Consider the following 27,266-nt stretch of genomic DNA (forward strand, 5'->3'; position numbering starts at 1 on the left):
AGCAACATCATCATAGCTAATCACCCTGTATTGTTATGGGGAGACCTAAGATCTTGCTTGAAGCCTGCAGGAAATGTCTGTCTGAGGTTTTGGAAATGATCCAGGTTAGTTTGTCTAAACTGTAATGTAACTAATCGGGTAAGATGAAACATGCTGGAGGGGTCGGACTGACTGCCCTCACCGACCTTCAGTGGTCACCCTGTTTGAATTCTTGGTAGCACCTCTAAATCAATAGACTCTTTCAGCATCCAAAATTTGAAATGTTTAGAAAGCATTTTTTTTCCTCCGACATCAGCATAATGAAAATGTCACACCTATCTCCTGATTGCTGTATGTCAGTGGAATCTTGACCCTGACCCTTACCTGTGACTGTTTTTCCAATGACTCATGCACAAAAATAGGAACAACGCGACACTTTCTAGCAGCCTTCGTCTTGAATGCGAATGAAACTTTGCCTCTAAATGAATTCCAATTAGATGGAGTGAAGACACTGTTCTCATCCATTTGGCCACTTACTGTTAGCCTGTCTGCCCCCTTGTGGCTAATATAAGTTATGTAAGTGCCTATGGATGACACCACAAACCAAAATTATTAGGTTGTACCCCCTCAACTCATGGGTGGAGTGCATGTAAGTTGATTTTGCATTTGTGATACTGTTTCTATCTTCAGACACTGTGTGCTGCAATAATTACTCTGCATTGAAGGCTTTGACCATGCTGGAAACCTTTCATTTAATCATTGAAAGATAAGATAAGGTGACAGTGCTCCCACTAGATCAGGAGCACACTAGTTTCCTTTCCTCAGTAATTTACCATCACTTACTCAGTCTTTATGGCTCTGTGTGCCCAAATTCAACAGGAAAATAAAATCCTCAGCATGGATGGGGTTTAGCACATGCTGAGGGTTACTTTGATTAGATATTCTGTCCACACTCTTCCCTGCATGGTGCTCTGCTCTAATGTCCAAGCCTACACCCTCAACACCTGCCTGTGAATGTGTGCGTTTGTGTATTGTGTCACTGCGTGTACCTGCCTCTGTGCTCAGAGTATATCTGAGTCCTTGTACGTGTGTGTCTGTCGGCTTTCGTGTGCACATAAAGAATTGAGTGCCCACATATCTGTATGTGAGTCTGAACTCACCACCACTTCCACTCTGTTTGTCTCTCTGAGCATTCAGAAGTGGGTGTTTCTGAATGTATGTGTGTCTACTTAAGCTTGATGAATCTGTCAATATGTGTGCTTCTTTATACATGAAGTGAGTGTGTGCTGCTGTGTGTGTGTGCGTGTGTGTGTGTGTGTGTGTGTTGCGCTGGCGTGTCTGTGTGGCAGTGTGTGTTTGTGTGTGTGCCCCTGTTTGTCCATTGTCTATGCATGTGTCAGGTATGAGCAATCTGTTTCCTCCCCTGCGGCAGAACCTACCAATCACATCCCTCCATCATCTCTCTTCATTACGTATTCATGAGTTTCTGTGTCTGCAGGGCTGTGATTGGCTCTTAATGAACAACTGACGGCATTATCAGTCAGCCAATGCCGTGGCAACAAAATAAGTCAGTCAGTACAAAGGAAACACCAGTCAGCCACTGGTACAGAAACATTATTCAACTTGAGCAGTGAGACAGTATAGCCCTCAGGGAGGTTGACATATTGGATATTGTTGACTGCATGGTACCTTTGATACGACTCTCATAATGTCTCAAACCTGCTCGTGATCAAGTGCACACATCTTGAAATGCTCTGGATAATTACAGCCGTGGAGAGAGAGAGTATTTAGCACATGTGCAATATACCATTTAGGTTTTGTGTAAATAAATCCCCAGTCCTTTTCCTTGTCAGCTGTGCCTTAAGAACCATTAGTCAAACTGAGAACAGAGACACTGTAAGCCTCGAGGGGTCCACACAAGCTCATAAATCTATGAACTACCCCTTTATCATCTTTTATATTATTTTGGAGCTTGCATTTCTCCAGTGCTGACTTCCTTTGTTGACTCCTTTTTCCTGCTGTTGCTATATCAGAAGGACCGTCAGCACTGGGAGCATTACAGCGGGCGTAGCAGGGATTGTACTTGGTTGAATTAATGCAGCTAGTTTGCATAGACACAGTCTGGTGATGTTGTACGATTGCTGGTCTACGGTTACAAAGTAGCTCATCAAATGTGGAGGATGTCTGCAGCACTGACAAGCGCTCTCACCCACTTATTGCACTCTCTAATTGAATATATTAAAAACTGTGATTAACCTAATGGAGCCAGAGGTATTTATTGAGCATTGTAGCCGTAATTAATATTTCTATTACATATATAAATATAAACACCACAAAGTAATGCAGAACTAAGTTTACACTGTGCATATGTTAAATGTGATGTGTCAAATTAGAAAATGCAGCAAATGAACATACACAATGCAGAACCTTCCACCTGTCTCTCTGCTTCTGTGTATTGCTCCCCTGAGAATCCCAACACACAACTTAGAGCGGCAGCCGGGGGAGTCGGTTTCCCTGCAAAACCTTATGCTTCATGTTTCCGCTCTCCACGGCGTGAGCCTCGCAAAGACCCTTATCCCTCTCGCCACAGCTCATCTTCTCGTCGTCCCTCTAGCGCTTCGCGGCCACGGGGTGGAGTGCCCTAAGCTTCAGAGGCAGCTGTGACAATGTCTAACAGTGGGATGAGAGACAACACACACACACACACCACTGTACCCAGTTGTCCCCCGCTGTTTGTCATCATGCCTCTTTGCCTCTAGTCGATCCGAGTGCCACAGCATCCAACATAATGCGCCCGAAGCTCTGTGTTTTGTACCATACGCCGTTGTCAGCGGAAGAGGTATTGGAAATTGATCACAAGTTGCAGGATTGTGAGTCAGACCTTCACTTTGTCCAGTGCTGGCGCAACTCTGAAACAGCGTGTGGAGATCTGCGTTTGCAGAACAGCCAATAGAAGTGCCCTCTCTCTGAAATGACCTGCAGTTGGCCAAAGTTTCTCATCACGGCCTAGATTTTCTAAAGCCTGAAAACAGAGCCAAGATGGTGCCAAGGTGCAGAAACCTAGTTCTCTCAGACCACTGATATTACAAAGTGCTGGAAGTTTATTTTGGAATTTCAGTAAACCGCCTACCACAGCTTTACATCTGTTCTTGCTGGTTTTTTTCAGAACTCATTTTTATCCACATTGGAAAGCTACAGCAGATTTCATGTCACGTAAATGAGTAATTTTATATTTCAGGAAAAATCGTTCTCACATCTGTCACATCTGCTAGCTTCGGAAGCAGCCAGCCTGGCTCTTTGGGCTTACATTAGCTGGACTCTTTCTTCCATTTCCTGAAATGTCACACTTTAACTATAAAGCATTTACTCCTCCTCAGTGTGAGCACCCTATTGAGTCCATCTTGCAGCATGGGATGTTTCATTTCTAAATGGTTAGTAGTTGTCAATTATTCAATTTTTATCATCTCTTTGATTTAAAGACGCACCCGTCTAAACTGACCTAAACTAACTTTATCCAGGATCTATACAGATGAACCAGTTTACTTCAACCATTTTAAGCATTTACAGTATATACAGCTTATGAATATTGAATAAATGGGTCATAATCTACTATAATGTAGTTGTGCCAACATATAAGGACATGTTTATTAATGTACAGTATTTGTCCACCAGTATAACTTGTATAACTCTATGCCGACATGTTTTATAGAATTAAAACTATGTTTCTCTGCATTGTCATTCATTATCCGTTTATACACAGGAGTTATAGCTGTCACAAATACATTAATCAACAGTCTGCTTGCAACTACATTACAGTGTGTTATAAATCATTTATTCAGCGTTTATATGCTATTCATTCTTAGCATATTCATACTGCCTGTAAATGCTAAATATGTGGAGTGCTACCGACTCACTTTTGCTCATAGCTGCCTGTTAACCATCTGAATGTGACTGCTCAGTTTTGAAATTAAGACAGATACGTCTGTGTTTGAGCTGATTTACTAAATCCATCTACGATAATATAGTCCACAGTCAGTCTACATCATGTTACAGACAGCAGTGTATTTTTCTTTTCCCATGCAGGTACATTAAAACACCAGCCCGTGGCATCTCGCCCAAAAGCTGGTGCGTTCGATAGGAGAGCGTGATGCCTGTTTGTTTAAAACACCTCCTAGACAATGCTTCAATGTTCCACACTACCACTCTTCAGAAATGTGAAATGCAGTTGATATTGAGGTGAACAAGCAAGTATGACGAATATAAGTGAGTCATTGAGCTGGATCCTTCCTTGGGTAAGAGAGTAGCTCGAGCTTTTGGTAAAAATAGGAAAGAGAATAGATTTTAGTTTTGGTTTGAAAGTTCAGTATCAAGCCTTCATCGGGCTTTTGTGATAGAATACGGTTCCACAGCTGTGTCACTGAACAGGTTTTGCTTCAGTATCTGTTCTCTTACTTACATTATTTAACTTCAGTTTTTGTTTATTCACTTGCTAGTTAAATGTAGTTTTGTTAAATATGCAATATTGTATTTGATTTGGTTTACTTAAATGCTGATTCTCTTCCATCTGTTGTTTGCAGTAGAGCTGCTGCTGCTTGTAGGCTAGAATATTAACATGGGCATATTTAACTTTGATGCATATTCACACAGGGCAGGTTTTATGATGCATATTATCAGGGGCTTTATGCTGTGAATGAATTTGCACAGGCAAAAACAAATTTGACTTTTAACTATTTTTGGCCCAGATTTCCCGATTTGGCTGCCTGACAGGAGGGGAAGTACATTTCAAACCTGACTGTAAGACTTTGATCTAGATCAGAGCTTCCCCTCATTGTTGAGGAGCAATAGCAAGAGTCTGTTGATCATCAGGTCTTAATTTCTGACAATCAGGATCCAAGTTTAATCTGAGGGCAGTGATACGGTTGTTTCCTACTCCTTTTGACTCTGTTTACTATGATTTTTTTTTACTGAACCACCCAACGTCAGAGGGGCCCAAGGCTTTATGTGTCTGTCAGGTCTGCAATGCAGCGGAATGGAAAATGTATTCACTCCACTCTTATCACAGGTGCTATATTTTTTAAACACGGCCGTCTGTAGTTGTTCCAAATCATTTGCGGAATGACCTGGAAACATCAGGGGGAGAAATGCAATGAAACAGTCTTTTTATCTGAGAGAGCACAGTTTGGGCTCAAGCGTGGCCCCCCTCATGTAGAATAGCTGTGACACCAGAGTCGGGAATATTAAATTTCAGTTTTGGTGCGGGTGGATTCCTGTGAAATCAGTTCACATGTTTTGTGCATTCGCGTTATGTGAGCATTGTGCTTCTGTGCAGCCGTAAACAGCTGTGATACACGAGTTACTCCGAGAAAACTTTACGACAGAAATTATTTAACAATGGAACTGAAACTCATATGTGTTCTGATTAGTCTGACTTTAATGAATAAAGTACAAAACCCTCTGAGTTTTTATTTACAGCAGGAAATGGACATTTTTTTCTCATCTGCTCGCCTCATGCACCTGAACCTCAAACACAAGATCAATGGAACCACTGAATTTAGCTTTTCGTTTGCGTTGCGCTGCTTGTGGTTAGATAAGAGCATTGCATGTTATGTCGTTTGCTGTCCAGTGTGTTACACCAGGTGTTTAGTCCTGTCAGTGATCATGCCTCAGTGTGGTTTAATCAAGGGTTCCAAATATCTGTGTCTATGTTCCTTTTAAAAGGCACATGTAAGTATAATGTACACATGTACTGTCTGCTTTAGTGAACAGGTTTGTCAGCAACATTTGTGACACATGTGTTAAGGTGTTAATCCAGATATACAGCACTGTATGTTATGAATGCTGTGGAGTACATTTGACCAAAAGTAATCACCCAGCATCAAATGTGTTTGTCTTAGACTTTGCATTAACCTCTATTTTTACAAGATTAATGAAGTACCCAGTAACACATTTTTCATTCAAATAGAGTAAATTATAGGGTGGGGGTATCAGTCGCACATGCACACACCATGCTCAAACACACTCACAATTAATTATCATGCTGGTAAGTCAACACAATGGCGCGCGAACGAGCTAACGTTCATCCACTTTGCATTAGATTAATTGTTAGCACATTAATCGATTTGGTGTAACGTCAACATCTGAAGCCGAGCACGGCTAACATATGTGCATGTATGTAGCAACATTAGGGTAATTGTCGCCTTAGAATGCACATGATGTAATTTCACTGTGTCAAATATAATGTAACTGATGTGTGTGCGCACAGCCACTGTATAACATTAGGATAATTGTGGCACATTAACTCATCTGCCATTTGTCACCATTCAGTGGATTAGTCAGGTCGTTATGAAAACGACGTCTGTCAGCCACTTTATCAGACGTTCATTAGAGTGATTTGTCACTGTACTTTGTCAGTCAGGACAAGATAAATAAGTGTTTATGTTTTCGTCCTTTGAGTTGTTCGTGTGTTCAGTCGTTATGACTGAGTAGAGCAGAAAAAATCAAATCTGGAGAGATCACCCCAGAGCGTTCTGTTTTTATGATGCCTCTTCCCAAACGTACATGCTAAGCTGGAGTAACGTACGGGCGCGGCATCGCCGAACGATGTCACCCGTGTTAGAAAACAGAGCTGGCGCTGACAGGGATCCCCTCCGTCGGTCGGCCCGCTCTCGTCTTTGATTCGCTCTGATTAAAGGAGCCGTTTATTTTCTAACGTGCCATTATCTGAGTGCTTTGATTACAGAGCTGCATCATTGTCATTTTGATTAAAGCTGCAATTTCCGTTACCAGCTTTTGTTCAGAATATGATGGGGCTTCCAGCAAAACACCTCGACATCTAATGTATGCGTCTGAGTGACAGAGGGAGAGAAAGATTAAGCTTCTTATGAACAAATGGTGCTGAATGGTGCTGTTATTGAAGTCATTTTCCTACTTTTCCTTCCTCTGTCTCTCTCTTCTTGTCTCTCTCCGGCTGTCTCGCTATCTGTGTCCATCATTTTAAGATTTCCTTTGCCTCTGTAACTTTCTTTTCCACTGTACTCTTCTCTCTCTCAGCATTGTGAGGGAGAAGAATCTGACTTTTTCCTTTTTTTTAAATTCCTTTGCTAGGTCTCATTTCTTTTCCACTTTACCAGCCTGTTCTCTGATTTTTCTCCTCTTTTCTGTATTCTGTTTTCCTCTGCAGTGAAGCGATCAGTAGATTTTAAATCGCGGGGCGTTAAATTGTTCCCTGGCAAAGACTCCAGCAACAAGTTTTCAATATGTGAGTTCACATCTTAATGTCACTGTGGCTAATGAACTAACATGTGATGACCTGGTTTGGCTTGGATTGGTTTTGTTTTCAGGTTTGGTTCTGTTTTGGTTCAGCTTTTTTTTTTACTCTGTCTCTCAAAAAGGCTGTTGATTTCAACACTTTTGTGCCTCTGTTTATCGACAACAAGGACACGTCTTGTGTTGCCTTTCAAGGCAACCTGGGGTAACATCAGTTCACCACAGCATAGTGCTGTATTCTGTGACTGACGTGCTCAAATGTGACATTATTTGAGACACAAGTGTGCTGAAAATGCCACAGCCTTTATAAGAGCATGCTTTTGCACTCTGCTTGACTGCTGTGTTTCTGTTGTTTGATGTTTTGTGTGTGTCTTTTCGTCATGGTGTCTCGGTTTATGCATGCTCCTTCATGGCTTGCTTTGATATATTTAATCATAGCTTGTTCTGATAAGCTTAATCATGGTTTGTTTTGGCTTGCTTTGGGCTTGTTCAGGAATGTGAATCAGCTGTTGTAATATTGTTTACCGCCCCCTCCTGCCTCTTCTCCTTTATTTTCTCCTTCTCTTCTCTTCTCTTCTCTTCTCTTCTCTTTTCTTTTCTTTTCTTTTCTTTTCTTTTCTTTTCTTTTCTTCTCTTCTCTTCTCTTCACACACCTAGACAACATTTTTGGAGACCTTTCTACACGAGCTGTTTAGGGCATCAGAGCATTTATTGAGTTTTAAAGGCTGATGATAAATTTGTAAAGGAGTAACTAATGTGTCTCTCTTATTCGTGATTATTAGTGAATTTCTCCATTGTGAGATCAGTAAAGTCTGATCTAATCTTTTTCACATCTCTGTTAAGTTTTGGTGATCTATAACCTCACAGTTGGTGGCAAATGAAAACTCTACTGTAGGTTTATTATCTTTAGTCACAATACTAAAATCCAAGGCCCTTAATAAGAACAGAGAAGCTCCCTGCTAATTAACTGCTCTTCTTTTGCAACTACCACGATTTCCTTTAACTTTGTGAAATCCAAATTGGAAGAATAAGTCAGTTTGGAAACTCTTTAATAACCTGAAGTGAAATTATTAAGTATAAGGGTGCATAAGTCATTCGATGCACTGTAATGCAGAAATGGCTACATGAGTTTTATTTCATCATGATGGTCAAAGCCTTTTCAACACTGACATTGAGAGAACCTGTACAAAAGCTTGAAAATGCACCTTTATTACTGAATTCACTGATTAAAAAACTGTGAGCACCCACTTAAAATGGACATATTTTAGAGTTATTTTACCTCCAGTTCCCTCTTTTTTCTTTCTCACTTCATTGTCTCTTTATTATACCTCTTCTACTCTCTCCCAATCTGTATTACATGTATTGATATTTGTGCAGTTTTAGGTTTTCCACCTACTTAAATCACAGATGACTCACACAGACATTTGCACACCCAGAGGTTCACACTCATGCATTAATACTGAGCATTCATTTGGACCCCTGCAAGGACATATGAAAGCACATACACACATGGGTCTATGCAAAGACACATGCACACATATAAACTAAATCCAGATTAGTAGACTTTGTTTGTCCATTCTGTCATTGGGTTTGCATGCTTGCTAATGATGCATTTTTGAACATTTATGATTCAGCCGCTTGTTTTTCTTGTTTGCTTGTCCACTTTGTGTTTGTGTGTGTGTGTGTGTGTGTGTGTGTGTGTGTGTGTGTATGTGTGTGTTTATGTGTGAATCTCTTAAATACTGTATGAGCTGAGCTCAGCACACAGTCCATCGCAGACCTGATGGTTTCCTGACAGGTTGGAGAGTCATGGTTGAGGTTTGATTCTACAGATGTGAATTTGTATGTTAATTAGTCGGGCTCTGATTGGTTCAGATGTTAATTTGCTCTGCTCTGACTGGTTTAACTCTTCAGTGAAGCACAAAACCTGCATGCGCGTGTGTCTGTCCGCGCCTATGTACATGTTTATGTGTCTGTGTGTGTGTGTTTTTGTATATGTGCATGCATGTATATGTGTGTCAGTATGTGACAGTATGTGTAGGTTTTAATGTGTGTGAGTGTGTGCTCACAGCACTGATACTGTAACCAGTCCCTCTGTTCTGGTGTTAATAGTCCAGATGGTCAAATTAGCCGCTCCAACAAAGCAACAAACTATCTACTCTAACAAATACACACATACACACACACACACACCAACCACCTGCTGGGTTTGTTGATATGGACTCAACATGTACATGCATTTTAGTCGGACAGCCCAAACAGCCGGGATGGGAAGGAGATAAAATTGCATTTTATCAGTTTATCAATATTTGTTTTGCTACTAGTGCCAGAACAACATGTGAATAAATATTAAAACAGTATTCTTTGGCCATATTTTTAAGCTTTTGTTTCAAAACAGGAAAAATACAATTTACAGTCTGGCTCTCTGTCGTTTAAACAGTAATTAATATATTTTACTGACTTGGTGGGACTTTCTGCAAACTCAGCAGCCCAATTCTGCTTTCTTCCCATTTTCCTCTTTGCTTTCTGTCTATAAATGAAATCACTTGTTTGGGCTGTTTTGTGCACAGTTACCTTGTTTAGGTGAGGTGACCAGTGACTTACTACAGTAACAAAATACACATGAAAGCAAGGCGAGTTCAAACTGATGAGGTGACAGGACGCAGAAACCAAAAATAAAGAGAAATAAGGATATTATACTCTTCATTCAAATAACATAATGATAATATAAACAGAATTATGTTCCTCCACAATCAAACATAATGACATAAATGATGAACAGAATACTGCCACATTGCCTGCCTTTGCTGCTTTAGAAATAAGCTGAATATTGTAGATGATTAGTTGTGTTTCCCTTTCATTTGAATATCAGCCAATGCATTTGAATATCAAAATACACCATGGGGTGTTTTGTTTGCCTTATAGCTGGAGTAAATAAGCACACCAAGACCGTTTCTCCCTCTAGTAATGTTTAATTCACACCACACATTAAGAAAGGACGAACTGACGACGGAAAAAAAAAACATAAAAATCTTCCAAGCGGCCTAATTTTACATTCATTGGTGTGAATGTGAGATGAAGGGGACTCAAGGATTATTCAAATAATTTCACTCTAACCCTGATCTCATTATGGAATAAGAGAGACCCATCACGTGGATCCCTAAATTAAGTAAAAATAGGCCATCAATGGACTCATTAAGCTTGTTAAGATACTACTACCACTGCTTTTGTTGCGTGCCGACCTACTAGAAACAGCTGTGTACCACATGATGTCAGGATTAGAAGAAACTACCACTGGAAAAAAAAAGAGGAAAAGAAAGAGAAAAAGCTTCAGTGTACAGTGTTTTTTGAATTGGAAAAGTTTTGAAATGGAAAGCATCTGAATTGGAAAAGAGCTGTTTATGTTTTGCATTCTTTCGCTTACCTGACAGCTATGTTTCTTTGGCTTTCCCTGGGAAGACACAGGAGCTTTTTGCCTTTCCTCTCTTTACTCATTCACACAACACACACACACACACACACACACTGTCCGTTGCTCAAAGTTGACCCAGCAGCTATGTCTCTTGAAAGTTTTAAAACTTTTAAACGCTCGAGAGAGAGAAAAGGCTCTGAATGGTTGAGGCTTATGGAAATGCAAATTCTATACTGGTGTGTCGTTTGAGGAAAGCCAGTGAAATATAGCTGTGGGGTTATTTATATGGAAAGGCAGGCAGGGGAGACCAAGTGACAGGAAAAGATTAAGAAACCAAACAAGCAAGACAGAAAGAAAGACAGAAAACAGGAAAAAGTAGAAAAACAAAGGCATGAAAAGCTACATACATTTACTGTCAGCGGCAGTGTTGTGATTAGAGACGGAGCAGTGATGCGTCATGTCAGACACGTGTTTGTTGTGATGTCGCAGTCTCAAAGTATTGCTACAGTTCTGTCTGTTGTCTCTGCTCCACCGCTGTTAGGTTTGGAGTGTTACTGTCAAGATTAGCCCTTTCTGTTTCTGCGAGAATTAAGATCCTATCTGTAGTGCCGTGTCGTCCCTGTCTGTCTTCCTATCCGTCCAGCCCGTCCTCCCCTCTGTCTCCTGGTTTCTCCCTCCACGTGTTTCCCGCCACCTCTAAGTGTCGAGGCAGGTTTCCAGAAGCTAAACTAAGAGCGGAGAGCTGGAACTTACCTGAAGTCTTGTGCTGAATGCTATCATGGAATGACAGCCACAGACAGTTTCAGAGCCATGCAAGGCCACACAGGCAGCAATGTTGCTACCACGGCTCCACAGTCTACATCAACATTACAATGTGTACTTATTCACGATAACTCCATTCTCAGTACATGATTTAAATGGAGAGTCTGCTTGCTGGATCCTTCCTCTGCCTCATTCTAAGCCATCTGCCCCGGCTCTCCACCTGTCTGTCTCTCTGTGTAGTAAATGAAGGCGGTGTGAGACAGGCGTCTAACTCCTGCCCTGACCCTGGAGAGCCGGAGAATGGGAAGCGCCATGGCAATGATTTCAGGTACAATTTGTACACACGAACATGCACACACACACACATACGTGCATAGAGTATATATGCATTTACAAAAACCTGTTTCTATACGGCCGACTCCCTGCCTAACCGTTGTGTGTGATTGTGTGTGTAGCATTGGCAGTGAGGTGCTGTTCAGTTGCGGCGAAGACTACGTTCTTCAAGGCAGTAAAACCATCAGCTGCCAAAGAGTGGCCGAAGTCTTCGCAGCCTGGAGCGACCACCGGCCAGTCTGTAAAGGTGAGAAATAGCTCTCAACACGCAGCTGCACGTGCATACAAATTACTGACACCACGGACACAGACACAGATGGAGAAACTGACAGTAATCACAGATGTAATGAAGGTAAGAAAAGACTCAAGCACAACTCCCCATGCGCACTGCCTCCAAACTCTGCCAGCACGCTGCTTTGGCCTCTCCTCAGCATGAGGTTGTGTTGATCAGGGCTGAATTTATAGTGGAAAAATTCCCAATTCAGTTTCAAGCCCCTGGCTATGAAATTATGAAACAAAACACTCCATAATCCAATGTTTGGAGTGTGGTGCCTCACCAACCTGCTGCGGCTGCAAGCTTTCACCAGCGGAGTTATGATAGTGATGGTTCAGGGCCCAAAATTACACCCTCTATCATAACATTGCATAGAAATAGCAATTTGCAAAACAACTTTTAAAGTAACACAAGATATGTAATGCGCTCATATATGCAGTGCAGTGACTAGTGGTGTAATTCAGCGTAATTCTGATCTGTGCAGGCACAAAATGTAATCATCATAGAGTGAAACACAGTTTCACTGCCGCTGTAATTCCCTAAATCTTGATGCAGAGTTGCAGTGAAAGACACATGCTGTGTTTTACCGAAGCACAAGGATTGGGTTATGGAGGAGCGACTTATTTAAAAAACGTTCCTGTGAAGTCCCGCAGGCTACGACTTCAGGCGTTTCGAGAGGTGTGACTGGGAAATCATAGAAATAGATCATAAGGTCATGATGGTTTTTGCAACTTCAGCAATGTCTGCTGCCTTCCCTTCGACACACAGCTCCTCTCGCTCACCGGAGCAGCTTCAGTCTCTGCCGTCAGCTTGCTCTGTGGGCGGGATATTGACCAAGACTTCATAGAGACTTCTTTTGCTGATCCAAAAAATGATCCGACCATGACTCATAACCAGGATACGATCCAAACCGCCAGTTTTGTGATCCGTTGCACCTCCAGCAGTAACAATAGTGACTACATAATTTAATGTTTTATCTACAGAGGCAGGTGTGCGTTATTCATCATTTCTCTAAGTGTTCTGATAATTGCCACATTTCAGACATCCATTCTTCAGATTACTTTACTGGTACTGGTTCACATCTGCCACTGTTTAAGTCTCAAACTTGCAACCCACATGCCCGCATATGCACATACACAGAAGGAGTGAGACAGAGGGAGAGAGAGGGCGTCTGTCATGTTAAATGCCAAAGTCGTTTGTCACGTCCCCCTTCACTAGGCTTCAAACTGTGGCTGGAGACACATACTTTAACATAAAAACCAATATTCACCGGGTGTGGGTCCGTGTGTATGTGTGTGAGAGAGCGAAAGGACAGGAGAGAGGTACTTTAACACCCGCAGTGACTAATAATCACTGAGATATAGAACCGGAAGGGAGGAAAAAGTATGGACGGAGGAAGTGAGGGCGTGGGAACAGAAGAGGAGGAAGGAGGCAAGGAAATACTGAAAAATGTCACACCTACTCCTTCTGCTTAAATTATAGCCTTTGTGAAAGTAAAACTCAGTATATCCATCACAAGACATTAGCATTTGAACAACGGATGAAAAAAAGCAATGTAACATTTGTGAAAAACAGATGTAAGATATAAGTCATAGATAGAAATTTAAAAGTGAGCCATTGGCAACTTCCCCGTTTCAATCTTACCGTAGGGGCAACTACAGTAACACACTGAATCCAGCCTCAGCTGGGTGATGATTTAGTGGTGTTACTTCTTCTTTCTATTGGCTCTTTTCCACAGGAAGGTCAAAGTGCAAAGCCAGCTGCAGAGTAGCACCCTGGGGGCCTGTAGGGATTCAATATCTTGCCCAGGGACACCTGAGCAGGTCAAATGCTAGTCGGCCGCCGGCCCTGCACTCTTGCCCTCTGGATAAAGGACACAGTCTAACCACAAGCCTCGACTGCTACCTGGGGCTTCTCTAGTGAACCGGGCACATGAGGGGACTGACCTTCATTAAGCTTTTTGTTAGCATGACAGCACACATCCTTGTAAGCAGGCAGGATATAACCTGGCCAACACAGTTAGGATGTGGCTGTGTCACTTGGGCTCTGACTGGTCCCTGCCAATCAACCTTATTATCCCACTCATTTTCAGAGATATTATAGAGCTGATACCCTTTTATTGGCTCTTTTAGATTGTTAATGGCTGTTAGGGATTCATCACCACTCAATAATTTATAATGAACAATTAAATATAGCTACTGACATTAAGCCAATCAAGTCTTGCATTTACCTGCATGCGATGATGGGCTAAGCCTCCCCGAAGGGAGACTGCCAATGACATTATAAGTCACAGATGTTGTACCCTGAAGCAGCGGATGGTTAGAAAGAATGACCTCAATCACCGGGAAACAGAGCCATCAGAGCGCAGTCAGCTGCGATCTTGGAAGGAAAAGTGTGTGAGCCAGGTGAGCCACTTTCACCAAGCTGAGGCAGCGTCTGAGTAGCAGGTGTGCATTGTTAAAGCTCTCCTGAATTTAAAGCACAGTCGCCGGTATTCCCAGCACGGCCGACTGTTCAGTGAGCAACTTCTTGACAAAGCCATGACAAAGTGCACCATCCTACTCCGTGGTTGTTGCTAAGTAACTAGTGATTCTGTGCTAGTTGATCTTTGTTATTTTAAGCATCTCACAATGGAGGGCAGTGTTACTCCAGCATGCTCCCCTAATACAATCTGAACAAACTGAATTTATGCTAAAAGGCAAGTGGGAACAGCTGTATTTACTGTTCACACTTCATGACATGATCTCTGACACATCTACCTATGACCATGAATGCTATTTATCCATAAATCATACTTGTTCAAACATTAATATTGCTGGAATAGAAGACTACGGTATATTTTTTCTGCTTACTACTGTATCATTTCTATGCAGCATCTCTCTGTCCTACTTCGGTGAAACAGAAAGACATCCATCTTCAAAACTCCCATGAATCCTTGGATAAACACACTGAGGTTGCTTGAAGGACAAGATACATGTAATACTGGAATCATACCTTCTTGACAACAAATGCTGAGGCTTTATCTGAGCTATATGCCAGGATCACTCAAAAGAGAAAGCAGAAAAGAAAACCCACAGTAGTATGCAACTGTAAATATGAAACAGGGTGTTTTGGTGGTGCTGGCTTAGCTGAAAAGCACAGAGAAGAGTATAGAGACTACTCCTCTATTTTTAATCTGTTTCCCCCGGGGACAAAAATACAATATTGAAATTCTGAAAGTAAAAATGGCTCCGAGGCAAGAGAGAACGGCCTCTAAAGCTAATAGACTGTGAGTAGAATCAGCTTCACTGTTGTCTAGAAGTGGTCTATGGGTCTTATTACTAATTTAATAAGTCTGACTTTCTACCTTCTTTGCCAGACACATTCTTTCACCAGTCAGCGACCAGGATGTGATGTTGACACCATGGAGATGATGTCGAATCAAGACATGTAGGGATGTTCCAGGCATCCATAACAATTCATTTTTGGGATTTTACTGAAAAGAGCAGCGGGCTCAAGCTTGGCAAACACAGCATAATCTGGAAGGGGATCTACTGCAGGCCCACGCTGTTAGGATACTATAATATCAGCCATTGGGCTGATGGTGGGTTGGCTTGAGTAATGGCCAGTCACATCAGCTCATCTCATCTTCTGTACAAGCTACTGCCCTTGATTATACAGCACTCAGAAATTCTTTGAAATCCTCTTTCAATCTCTTTAAGTCAGTTTTACAGACACAACATTCCTGCTGATGCAAGACAGAAATATCAGTCCAGTCAGGCTCAGACCAGGAAGTTAGAGTAAAATTAAATGTTCCACTATTCTTTCAGTCGACTGCATTTCTGTTTGCTAAAGGGTGGACTCCAAAGGATTTGTACTGTATAAACATAGAACCTGTGAGGCCTGCCACTCCAGTGTGTAGAAAAACACATGAGGTTGAGTACATATTTTGCTAGAAAATTCAATTAAGGTACGCTGTTTGAAGAGGCAGTCTGTGCTGGTGGAAATGCCAGTGTCATTCCATATCAAAGTATGTAGGCCAACAAAGAAAAAAAATGCGCTGCATCTGCATAAACACAACCTCATCTGCACCTTTGCATCCACCCTGGCACAAGCCTGTTCAATTTAAGCCACGACATTACCAGTCGGATGCAAGAGTGCGTCTCCGTGTCTGTGTTTGCGCCTCCACCACTGGCTTTGTGTGTGCACAGAAATAAATACGATTTTGGGCCAAGTTCAACAGGTGAGCTCGAGCGAGACAGCAGACCAGCCGTGGTTAAGTTTCAATACGTTTACATTTGATCTTAAGTGAGAAAACATTGTGTTCTCTAAAATACATTGGCCTTATTTTGCCTACTTTGTTTCATCCTGTTGAACAAAACTGGAATGAGAGAGCGGCTGTGTTTAGCTTAACACAGCTCAAATTTGACCTTTACATCCAGACCAGCCAATATAAGTGGAAACTCATGAATAACATTGAGAGAGAGGCAATCTGTCGGGAAGCATCAAGCCAGCCGACTTATTAAAGGGTCACTTCTGTCAAAACACTTAAACACAGCTAAATTGGAACATTAGAGAGAAAATAAAGTGAATGTATCTTGAAAATTTGCCCTTTATATCACAACAGTGAAGCAATAGAAAGAGACACATAAAGATAAAAAAAGAGAAAGAGAGAGGGGGACAGAGTGGTAATCACTTTATTAGATACAATAAAACAATTACAAAACTAAATAAAAATAAAATACCAAAACATCCATCAAATCAAAATGTCCTTCTGTCCACTCCTACAGCACTTGATGAGAGAGAGAGACAGAGAAACAGAGCGAGAGAGAGAGAGAGAGAGAGAGACATAGAGAGAGAAACAGAGAGAGAGAGAGAGAGTGTCCATGTGGCACCTTGATTAATGGACAGATGGCGAGGCCACTGAGCCAACTCTCTCTCTGTCTGTCTGTGTATGTGTGTGTGAACTCCAGGGGAGTTCAGCTGATCTGCCTGAATATACGGACGCAACGAAAGGTTGCTGCATGTCAGCCCGACACACACACACACACACACATACACAAACAAACACACACATGCACATGTGTTGACTTTTAACAGGAAAGAAAGAAGGGGAGAGGAAAGAAACTCAAATATATGGCGACTGTACAAAAAACACACTAAATGACTCTCTGAAGGTGCATTTGTGTGTGTGTGTGTGTATGAGTGATTAAAGCTCAAACCAGAGCAAGGACCATTGGAACGCTGTGTGCCAGCTTAATGATGTCATCAATCACTCTCTGCGTCCATTGGTCAATCTATCTGCTCCTGTCGGCAGACTGTTGAAGCAGCCAGCCCGGCCTTCCTGCAGGAGCCTCTGATCCCTGATCTGACTCCACACTGTTTTCTCACGTTCAGCGTCAACACATGCACTTTATAAAAAGTTAGTCGAAGTGTGTTTGAATATTCATCCAAACCCAAAATTTGCTAGACTTGTTGGTGCCATCAAAAACCTGTGAAACACTCTCCAGACAACGTGTATCTGTAATTAAAAATGAACATGATAGCCTGACAAGTAATATTTGTATCCTTGTTATCAACACAAAAATAGAAGACACCTCCTATCCCTCCTGACAAAATGATGATTTGAGGTTTTCATTTTAGCTTACCTGTCAAGTTGGTTGCACATCATTCTTGTCAAAGTTACTTTAATAAGAATTTTCCTTTTATGGGGACGTTCCTTTAATAATTCATTTGCTTTAATCATGAGGTGCCTTTTGATGAAGAAATTACCGTCACAAGGAAGTTAACAATTTTCAAGACTCAGCTCAGACTCAGCTCGTAGGCATGTTGTGATGGACAGGCAGATTATATACAGTGTCACCAAGGCACAGCAATGATTGATTCCTGAGTTTATAAGCTTATAAAATACTGCAGTCTATTCATGATACCTGGAAAGTCTGCCCACATGATAAACTTAAACCCAAACCAAACCAATAGTCATGTTATTTCTAATATGTGCAGTAAGATTTTGTTTTGATAGCATTCAAAAGTTCAGCAGCTTCCCGACTGCCACTGGGACCAAAGATACGTTCGCACCAAGAGGACATTGCTGGTTCAGTAACATGTCATTTCAGATCTGCCCCTGAATTGTGTACTTTTGAAAACTCATCCACATGATTCGATTTTATTTTCTATTTGATTTACCTCTCCCCCAATTCTGTTCATGCTCTCTGGTTGGGGTGCAGGGTCAGGCATGTAATCTGGAACTGGTAGGGGTTAAGTGTCCTTGGTATGCCTCAGCAGGTATTGCTGTATGGATGATTGAACCTGAGCCCTCCGCCGGGGGGACGACTCACTAACCGCAAAGGCCATCCTGCTGAGAAAGCAGGAGTTATAGACCTTGAGTCCGACTGAAGGAAACACTTATGAGTTTCTGCCACGCGCGAGCACAGAACCAAGTCCAAACACTGTGAAGCTGAACAGCGCTAAAATCCGGACTCGAAAAACATTTCTCCCAGCAACCTTCCCAGTGCTTATGGGGTGGTCAGTTATGCTCTGAAGCCATAAAACAAAACTTTGGAGAACTGTGAGCAAGTGAGAGAGAGAGAGTGAGAGAAGGGAAGTGAGAATCCTGAGGGAATCCAGATGATCTGGATAAATAAACTGAGAAGTGTTGTTATACACACACACACACACACACACACACACACACACACACACACTGACTGCGGTTCCTGTCTAAAGCTTTCAGTCAATCTCGCTTGTGATTCCAACAATATGCTTTTAGCACCAGATAGACCTCATCAAAATTTTTAATTTGATCTAAAATTCATTATCTCTTCAATGATACTGTGGCCCTTTTGGCTTCAAGCCCCTCTATACTGTGTGCCAGTATAAATAATGATGAGCGGGAGAGCAAGAGATACAGGAGATACATGCAGACAGACAGACAGAGAGGCTGTCAGAGAGGGTGGGACAACCATTACGAAAATACTCAAGTAATAGTCCTGCATTCAAAATCTAACTTCAAGTTGCACACTATGTTTATATCACTATTAGTGCATCAAATATCAATATAATCAATGTTAGTGGCAAACCAGCAGAGCATTAGCACCCAACTGTGCAAACCCATCTTTATCAACCAATTTCTAAACCCACTGTGTGCTATGTGCCCTCACTAAACAAAAAAAGTTTAGCAGTTTATCAGTGATGATAGTGGAGTATTTAACAGCTGAAGAGCCAGGTATGCTTCTTTAGATGTGGTGGACACCAAAACAAAGCGAAAAGAAGCAGAAATATTTCACTTATATGCATTAGGCTATGAGAGAAAAGGCTCCTTATGAATTCTAATGTAAGCTGTATGGGTAAATAGGCAACTGCTGCCATCACAATAGGTCACATTAGCAACTTTATATGGTCATAATATGTCAATGTTGTACAGATTACAGATTGTTCCACTATGGAAAAAAAAATATGTTCATGCAGCTTTAAGTAAAACCACACAATTTTTTTTTAAATATAACTAAAGCATCAACTAATTATGCAGAAAAAATGCATAATAGTGGAATACAGTATTAGAATTCAGTATATGATATGCTTGCAGTATTATTTGTGACGCATTGTAGCATGTTATTGTGATGTTTTGCATATAAAATCTTTAACACCAGAGTAACTATCGTCCCGAAGTGGAGAACAACCGTGCTTACAGTAGTCATTTTTTATGATGTTATCTCAACATCACAAGTAAATCTAAGTACTTCAAAACTGTGAGAACTGCAAAACGAGTAAATACACCATAGTTACAATCCGCCTCTGATGAGAAACATAGAGGGAAAGCGAGATGGACAGACTCAACAGACTATGGCTGAAGACAGGGTGAATAAAATATGCAGAGAGAAAGACAGACAGAGAGCGAGACAGATGCAGAGAGACGGATGAAGTTTAATATAAATTATGAGATGTTAGCTCCTCTGGTAATTCTGGTGATAACTCTCTCCGCGCTATCGCTGTAGCAACACCGTGCCCATTCTGCTGTTGGCACAGTGATGGGCTGGCCATTCGTTCTGGCCACGCTGATTGAGCTGTCAACACACACGCACACACACACTGTTCCGCAGACACGCACACTCTCCGACACGTACAGATAAATCATTACTCACGTGCAACTCACACACACACAAACACTTCATCTCTGCGCATCAGTTTATAAATTGCAGTGAGCTTTACACAAGAGAAGGTCAACTGAAGATGCATTGAGAATTAGAGGAACAAGCATCAACTGGGTTCAGTCAGGGGGAACTCAGGCAGCGATCCAGAAGACAGCGAGACGGAGATACACAGAGACACAGACTGAGAGACAGACAGGAGCGATATAGGGTTGTCTCTAAGGGGTCTTGTGCTTGTTCTGACACTCTTACAGCACCTCACGGACACACCCCATTACACACACAAAGAAACACACACACAAACACGCTGTGGCATGATTCCTTTACTTGTCCCCTGCCTGCATTCTAAGTCACACTAGCAGCCAGGAGTGTGTTGTTATGAACAGTGTGCGCATGGTGGGTATGTTTGAGTTATGTTTGGCCGCGTGCCCTTGCGAGTGTTCTTTTCACACCCAAGTCCGCTCTCACGCCGTTAATTGTGCGTGCATGCAACGTATGTGAGTCCCTTTGTAAAATGTGACCGCCCATGCTTACGTGCTTTTGTTTGGTGTGTGTGTTTGTGCGTATGTGCGGCTGCTAACTGTACGTGTTCCTGCGGCCTGCCGCTGAACAAACTAATTAAGGAACAAACACTGCTTCAAACCAACCAGAAAATTACCTCCCAACTCTAGCAGGACGACCCAAGGACAGACAAGCAGGTTCTCTATCACATCCAGTCAGAGCACACAGCCTAATACAGGCTCGGTTGGTTTATCGAACAACTAGCATGTGTCATTTTTAACACCCCACTGAGTGTAGCTTCAGAGTTAGTGTTTGTGTGACTTAACAGCACAAGTGTTGGCATATAATAATGGATGCTTCTGTGGATTCACACAAAGAAGCTCCTCTCAAACTGCACAGCTGTGCACTTTCACGCCACCAGTTGACCAAATCTAGCTCAACGACTCAAGAAGACAGAAGCGATTGTATCTGTTCCATCATCCCTTGGTGTCTAATTTGAGATGTATGTTGTCCCTCATGTCTTACTTCTTTTTAAGGTGGAATGTAATTATTACCCAGCTAGTAGTTAGAAGTTGTTGACTTTGAATAGATCTTGAGAGTAAATTGCCGGTGAGTGTCTCTCAAGTCAATACTAGCTAATCCTGTGGTATTTCACAGCCAATAGCTTCCAATTAAGTACTGCAGTTGAGGGAGATGTCACTGGCAGTATCAATAACATCTTTCTGACCTTGTGTCCCTCTTCCTGTTTGTGTCTGCATGTGAGGCTTCTCTTCTCAACTCTTTCTGTCACCACACTCTTAGCATTGTCTTAATGTCCCTTTTTATTGTTTCTACTACACCTCCACTGTGATCCACACGTTGCAGCCTTGCAAAATAACAAGGACATTACGTTATCTCGAAAAATCTCTGGCTAAGCATCACTGAAATTGTTTAATTTGTAAAGGTAACCTGTCTCTCAGTTGCTAATACTAACCGCTAATTCTAATTGCAACCAATAACAACGACATTATGTTTTTTTCTGTTCACAGTGAAGACGTGTGGCAGTAATCTTCAAGGGCCATCGGGAACTTTCACATCACCTAACTTCCCAATTCAATATGAGAGCAACGCACAGTGTGTGTGGATAATTACCGCTTCAAATCCCAATAAGGTAAATCTACTGCTCTCCCTCCCTCTATGTCTCTTTGTCTCTGTCAAACAAACTCTCAAAATCAGATTACTGTTAGTAGTTGTTAGTCGTAAACACACATTGCTATTAATCAGTTTGGAACTGGAAGTGGAATATGACTGGTTATGATGATGATCTGGTTATTGCCAAGTGCCAAGATCGGCCAATCATCAACAGTCCAGTCATCACTTCTTATGGAAAAATATTTTAAAATAGGTCAGATCTGAGATATACTTATCGGCAGGTGGATCTGTAGGATGGAGAAAATCTCTCCTCTGGTGCACGGTGTATGGACAGAGTTGATATTCTGCATGCGGGCTGTAATCTCATTACTCCCCGCAAACACATAAAAGTTTTGGGGCTGAAGATAATAACTTCCACCAAAAGGGGACCCTAAAGCCTACAGGTGAGTAATGGGGCAGGAGTGGAGCTTATGAAATGTTGAATAAACCAGATGGCAGTCTGCCTTAATGTAAAAAGTGTGTTTGAAATATAGTTTGCTGCAGTGACACAGAATGTCTGCTCGCAGGCCTTCCTCCATTTGAATTCTATGCATTCAGCGTCATTTTTAATTGATAAAACACAGCACTTCTTACAGGCAGTTACAAAGTTAGTTTAGCTGCATTTTTTACATAATTGAAATGTCAACGTGGATGTGGATAATAATCCATGCAGGAGGTACCGTAAATGATATGCTAGTCAGAGCATATCAGTGTCTGAATGCTGTGTGATTTGCAAATCCTGCAAAAGGGCAGGCGATAGGCTGGAGGTTAGACGGATAGCCACGATTGGTCGCTTTATGTCCCAGGAGAAATCCGATTGGTATTCAGGAGACACCTCCTTTTCCCACACAGGGTCACTGTGGTGACCGCTCTGTCGTCAATGGCAACACCTGCGTCAGCACCACGGGGACGCACATGCACACAGACACACTTTTACATACATGCGTGCTCAAGTCACGCAGTAGCTGTTTTTTTTTACACCCACATAAATACACACACATACACACACACTTTGTTTCTTTGCACTTGCTTAAACCCTCTCTCTCTCTCTCTCTCTCTCTCTCTCTCTCTCTCTCTCTCTCTCTCCTCCTCCTCCTCTCACACACAACTCTCTCTGTCACTGCCCAAGGCCTCTGGTTTATGGCCTAAAGCAATACATTCTCTGTTGAAGGCTACAATGTGTATGTGACTGTTGAAGGCTATAGTACTAATGCCCCTCTGTCTGCACCCTGTGGGGAGCGTGTGTGTGTGTGTGTGTGTGTGTGTGTGTGTGTGTGTGCAATAAGTTGAAACTGAACGTGCATGTATTATGCATGATTATGGATATTGCCAAACACATTGCCCCAAATGAAGACCGGATCAACTGAGGCTACATCCTGTAATTTTTACTGGCCTTTGTCTTTCAAGGATTTACTGATAGTACCTTATCATACAGTGTAACGTTCCACATTATTTCATGTTCGTGTCATGCACCATAATGATTCATGTGCATGTCTTTTACCACGCAACATCATTTATGCAATATGTCATGCACCATACTGAATCATAGACACACCACTACATTTCACTACATTACATCTTGTACGACACTACATCAAACTAGAGGTCTTTATGGGTCTGTGAATTTGTGCAGCACCTGACCTGAAGAGGATGGACATCCATTTAGAACGAGCACAGACATGGTGCCCTAGGTGCTGAGACACGCACCACATACACCACAATGCCCCCTGGTTCAAGTCATCCTCCTTGCTCTCTTACTCCACTTCCTTTCTACCTCTAAATAAAAATCTTTAAAAAAAAAGAGCAAGCACAGACCCAGTTACACACTGATGTGGATAACTGCAGATAAAAAGACAACTCTTAAACGTTGCAGTCAAAAATTCACTGAAAATTCACTTCATTAAAAGAGTGTTATGCTTCCCTCTTGATACTGTGGCAATTATTTTGTCAGTAGCAGAAATTCACAGAAAGACAGTACAAACTAGTGATTAGTGAGTTTCAGTGTGAAGCCAAAGAGAAACTAAATATCCAGCGTAGACTGCTTCTGGCCAACGTGCAACTATCTAAAAATCATCAAAAAACTGCAAACTCTCACATGATTTAAATCACATCCTAGTAAGTTAGTTATTGTATCTTGATCTCTGAAGGATTCATCTCATTCTTTCTTGGATCCTGTTAGTTTGAGTGTAAATCTTTGCGATATCTGAGACCTGGAGCAATTAGAGTCGACCTGACCTGGAACAAAGGTGGTCAGGGTTGGTACTCAGGTGTCAGTGGTCAGAGCTTCACAAAGACCTCTACCTTAAAACTTTTTATAACATATCTGACCTGCACGTCTTTGGAAATCTGCCATTTAAACCCTGTGTTGTGCTTATATTTATCAGTCAGACACTGAAATTGTGGAAGACAGAGGAATGGAGGCTCATTAACATACTAAACCCATTTAAAGAGACAGATGAGATTACAAGGCAAGAGACAGAGATGAGCAAGACAAAAAGTGACAAATCATTTAGTATAACTCCAAATCATCCCTCATCCCAGTTCATTCCTTTTTCATCTGTCTTGACAAGTTGTTCTATTCACGCCGGACACCTGTGAAAAGGCACACGCGTGTCAATATGCAAATCTACATCTTGCTCATGGATTAGCATCCTCAGTTCTGTCAGACTTGTCTCACTGCCATCAGATGAGTGTCATTTCTTTCCAGTGGGTTTTGGCAGAATTTAAAGAAGGGTGTTTCAAACTTTCTGAAGCATTAATCAATCAATTTGAAGATAGTTTAAGTTTTTAAACTTTAGAAATACTTCAGTGACATGAGTTATGATTTAAAGGAGCGACCGGCATGTTATTATTATGACAAGAGCTGCACTTAGAGCCAATATCAGACATTTCAGTACACATTCATTTAATTTAAAGGGTGGATCAATGGGTACAGGGGCACAAACTACATATATGGCTTCACCACATATCACAGTCTTGACTTTGTAATGATCAATTTCAAGGTTGCAAAAATTCTTGGTTTGGCATGTGGACATTGGTCAACCTCCCTTTGAGGTTTTGTTCACAGAGTTGGTTTTGGAATTCACTTCCTCTAATGGTTGAAGTAATTAGTGGGCAACGGGAAATCGCAGATTCAGAGACACATCTAGTCAAATTGACGGTAATTTACTAGCTCTAAAGCAGGCTTATGTTGGGCAGGTGGCAGAGGCAAACAAACAGTGGGGAACTGGCAGGTAAACAACAGGTAACAGTCAAGAACAGAACAGGAGCATTGATGGTCTGGCGAGCGGCAGTAAAAACCTGTCCTCAATTAGGAGGCTGACGAGGGAAACGAGGGGGCAGCTGAGTCGGCAAGTGAGCGGTCAGTCGATCTCCTGAAGAGGGAAGGCAACAAAACACTTCGGCACAGAAAAGTGAGAGTCTGAGGCTGAAGATGAGAGTGATGGTGCAAGCACCACAACCGATTCAGAGTGAGGAAGAGTCTCAGTTGAGCCTGCCTCTCCCACTAGCAGAATATCTCTTTTTTACTGCTTGTACACGTCTCTCCCTATTTTATCCTTTACTCCCTTTCTCTCATTCTCCCTGTCTCATCCTCCTTTTTCTGTCTTTTGTACACTGCCCATCCCTCCCCCTTCCTCATTCCCAGAGGCTCTGTCCTCAGAATCACCCAGATTCTTCATTAAAGAGCTCAGCCCGAAACCATCAAATTACTATGGAGAAAGAGAGAATACAGAGAGGAGGGGAAGGCCACTTGAGGGGGAAAATCTGTTTTTCACTGTTTCGCTCGTATCGCTCTCTCTCCATTGCGCCCTTTCCCACACACATTCTGCATTTCTCACTGTCTCCTTCTCGCACTCGGAAGGCAAAGAGGCACAAGGTTTCTATAGCTCGTCCTCTCCACTCTTCGTCTCTCTCTATCTCTGTCAGCCCCGTTCCCCCTATCCCTCTCTTCCTCGCCGTCTGCCCACCCCTCTGCTGCCTCTCTCAGGTTAAGTGTTAATGGGGTTCTATAGCTCTCTGATGTTATTGCTTCATTTAGTTTTGGCAGAATGAGCCTTTAGAGCCAATTCATTCTCTCCTGTTCTCATTTAACCTTGGGGGTGGCATGACGGGATGGCCATTACTGGACTTCTCTCTTCTCTTCTCTTCTCTTCTCTTCTCTTCTCTTCTCTTCTCTTCTCTTCTCTTCTCTTCTCTTGCTTTCTCGTATCTTACTATTGTCTTCTCCTCATTTTCCCCATCATTTAGTTTCCCATGTTCCCATCTTCTGTGATATCAGCGAATCAAAGCACTTTCTTCATATTATCTGTTTATGATGCATGAGATAAGATGAAAGTTGTGGCAACTTCACATCTACTATTTTTTACTATACTAATACAGCTGGACACACACCAAGCTGTTATAAGAATTGACAACATCAAGTTTGAACTGGCTTTGCGTCGAGTCATATGTATTTGCATGCAGAGTATGATGCATAACCCATTGATAGAAGAAGACTACTGCAGTGCTGCATATTTAGTGAATGCCACAATGACAAACAGAGAGGAAAACTTAAACAAGGGCATTCAGTAAGAATGGAAAGTTAGACTTTTGGGTAGGCTCAAGTTGTACTCATTTACAATGCCCTGTAGGCCTACAGAAATCAGACAAACACACTGAAGCCGTGAGGCAGATAGACAAATAATATCCCTGCAATGCCTTCTTTTGCTTGCTGCTAGTCATTAAAATGGCCTACTTCTGCATCTTCTTGACAGCACAAACAGCGTAGCACTCTTAGGGCTCGGGTTCAGAAATGTTAAACATTTAGCAAATGCACTGTGATTCAGATGCATTTCTCAGCATAGTAGTTGCATAGCAACGGTAAAAGCCGTGCATAGCCTTTCCCACAGGTTCCTGTTCAGAGTTGGCATTTAAAAGGGAGGCACCTGGTGGATTCAGCTCAGTGAAACAGAAGTAAGAGGAAAAACACTAAGTTGCAAAGGGCTCTGGCCATCAGTCTTCCTCAGCTAAAGCCCGGCTCCTCTCACAGTGGCACAATTTATACAGTCTCGGCACAAGCACGTTCAAGGGGAGCGGATGGCATAGGGTTTACTGTAATACTGTCAAGACAATCTATTATTCCCCGCCCCTGTCTGCGCCCCCTTTACATCACTGACTGTGCAGCTCGCCAGGTGTTTCAGATATTCCTACTGTAACTGGTTCTTCAAGGTATCCCTAGATCCTATTATGGTAGGTGTAGGGAGGAGCCTCGACCACCTCATTGTCTCCAAGACAACCAAAGGAAGTGCTTTATCAAGCAGAAATCCAATTCTGTCGCCTCATTGGCTAGAAGCCATAGATGGATGGAAATAAGGAATGCAGCAGCCAATTAGAACGAGAGAGACAGAGAGGGTGACAGCAAGAGAGAGGGAACGATAGAGAGAGGCAGGAGAGACGGAGGGAG

At 42.1% G+C, this 27,266-nt stretch overlaps 1 protein-coding gene across 1 annotated transcript in view; it reads left to right on the plus strand.

The window, feature by feature from the left end:
- csmd3b (CUB and Sushi multiple domains 3b) overlaps positions 1-27,266 on the plus strand; it is a 325,003-nt gene that overhangs the window by 200,505 nt on the left and 97,232 nt on the right. Inside the window, exons 7-10 of the mRNA XM_041956121.1 lie at positions 7,160-7,237; positions 11,660-11,747; positions 11,875-11,999; positions 21,682-21,803. Coding sequence (XP_041812055.1) covers positions 7,160-7,237; positions 11,660-11,747; positions 11,875-11,999; positions 21,682-21,803 — 413 coding nt within the window. The remainder of the gene's footprint in view (positions 1-7,159; positions 7,238-11,659; positions 11,748-11,874; positions 12,000-21,681; positions 21,804-27,266) is intronic.

The sequence above is a fragment of the Chelmon rostratus genome, chromosome 16 (genome assembly GCF_017976325.1).
Source record: "Chelmon rostratus isolate fCheRos1 chromosome 16, fCheRos1.pri, whole genome shotgun sequence".
Taxonomy (NCBI): Eukaryota; Metazoa; Chordata; class Actinopteri; order Chaetodontiformes; family Chaetodontidae; genus Chelmon; species Chelmon rostratus.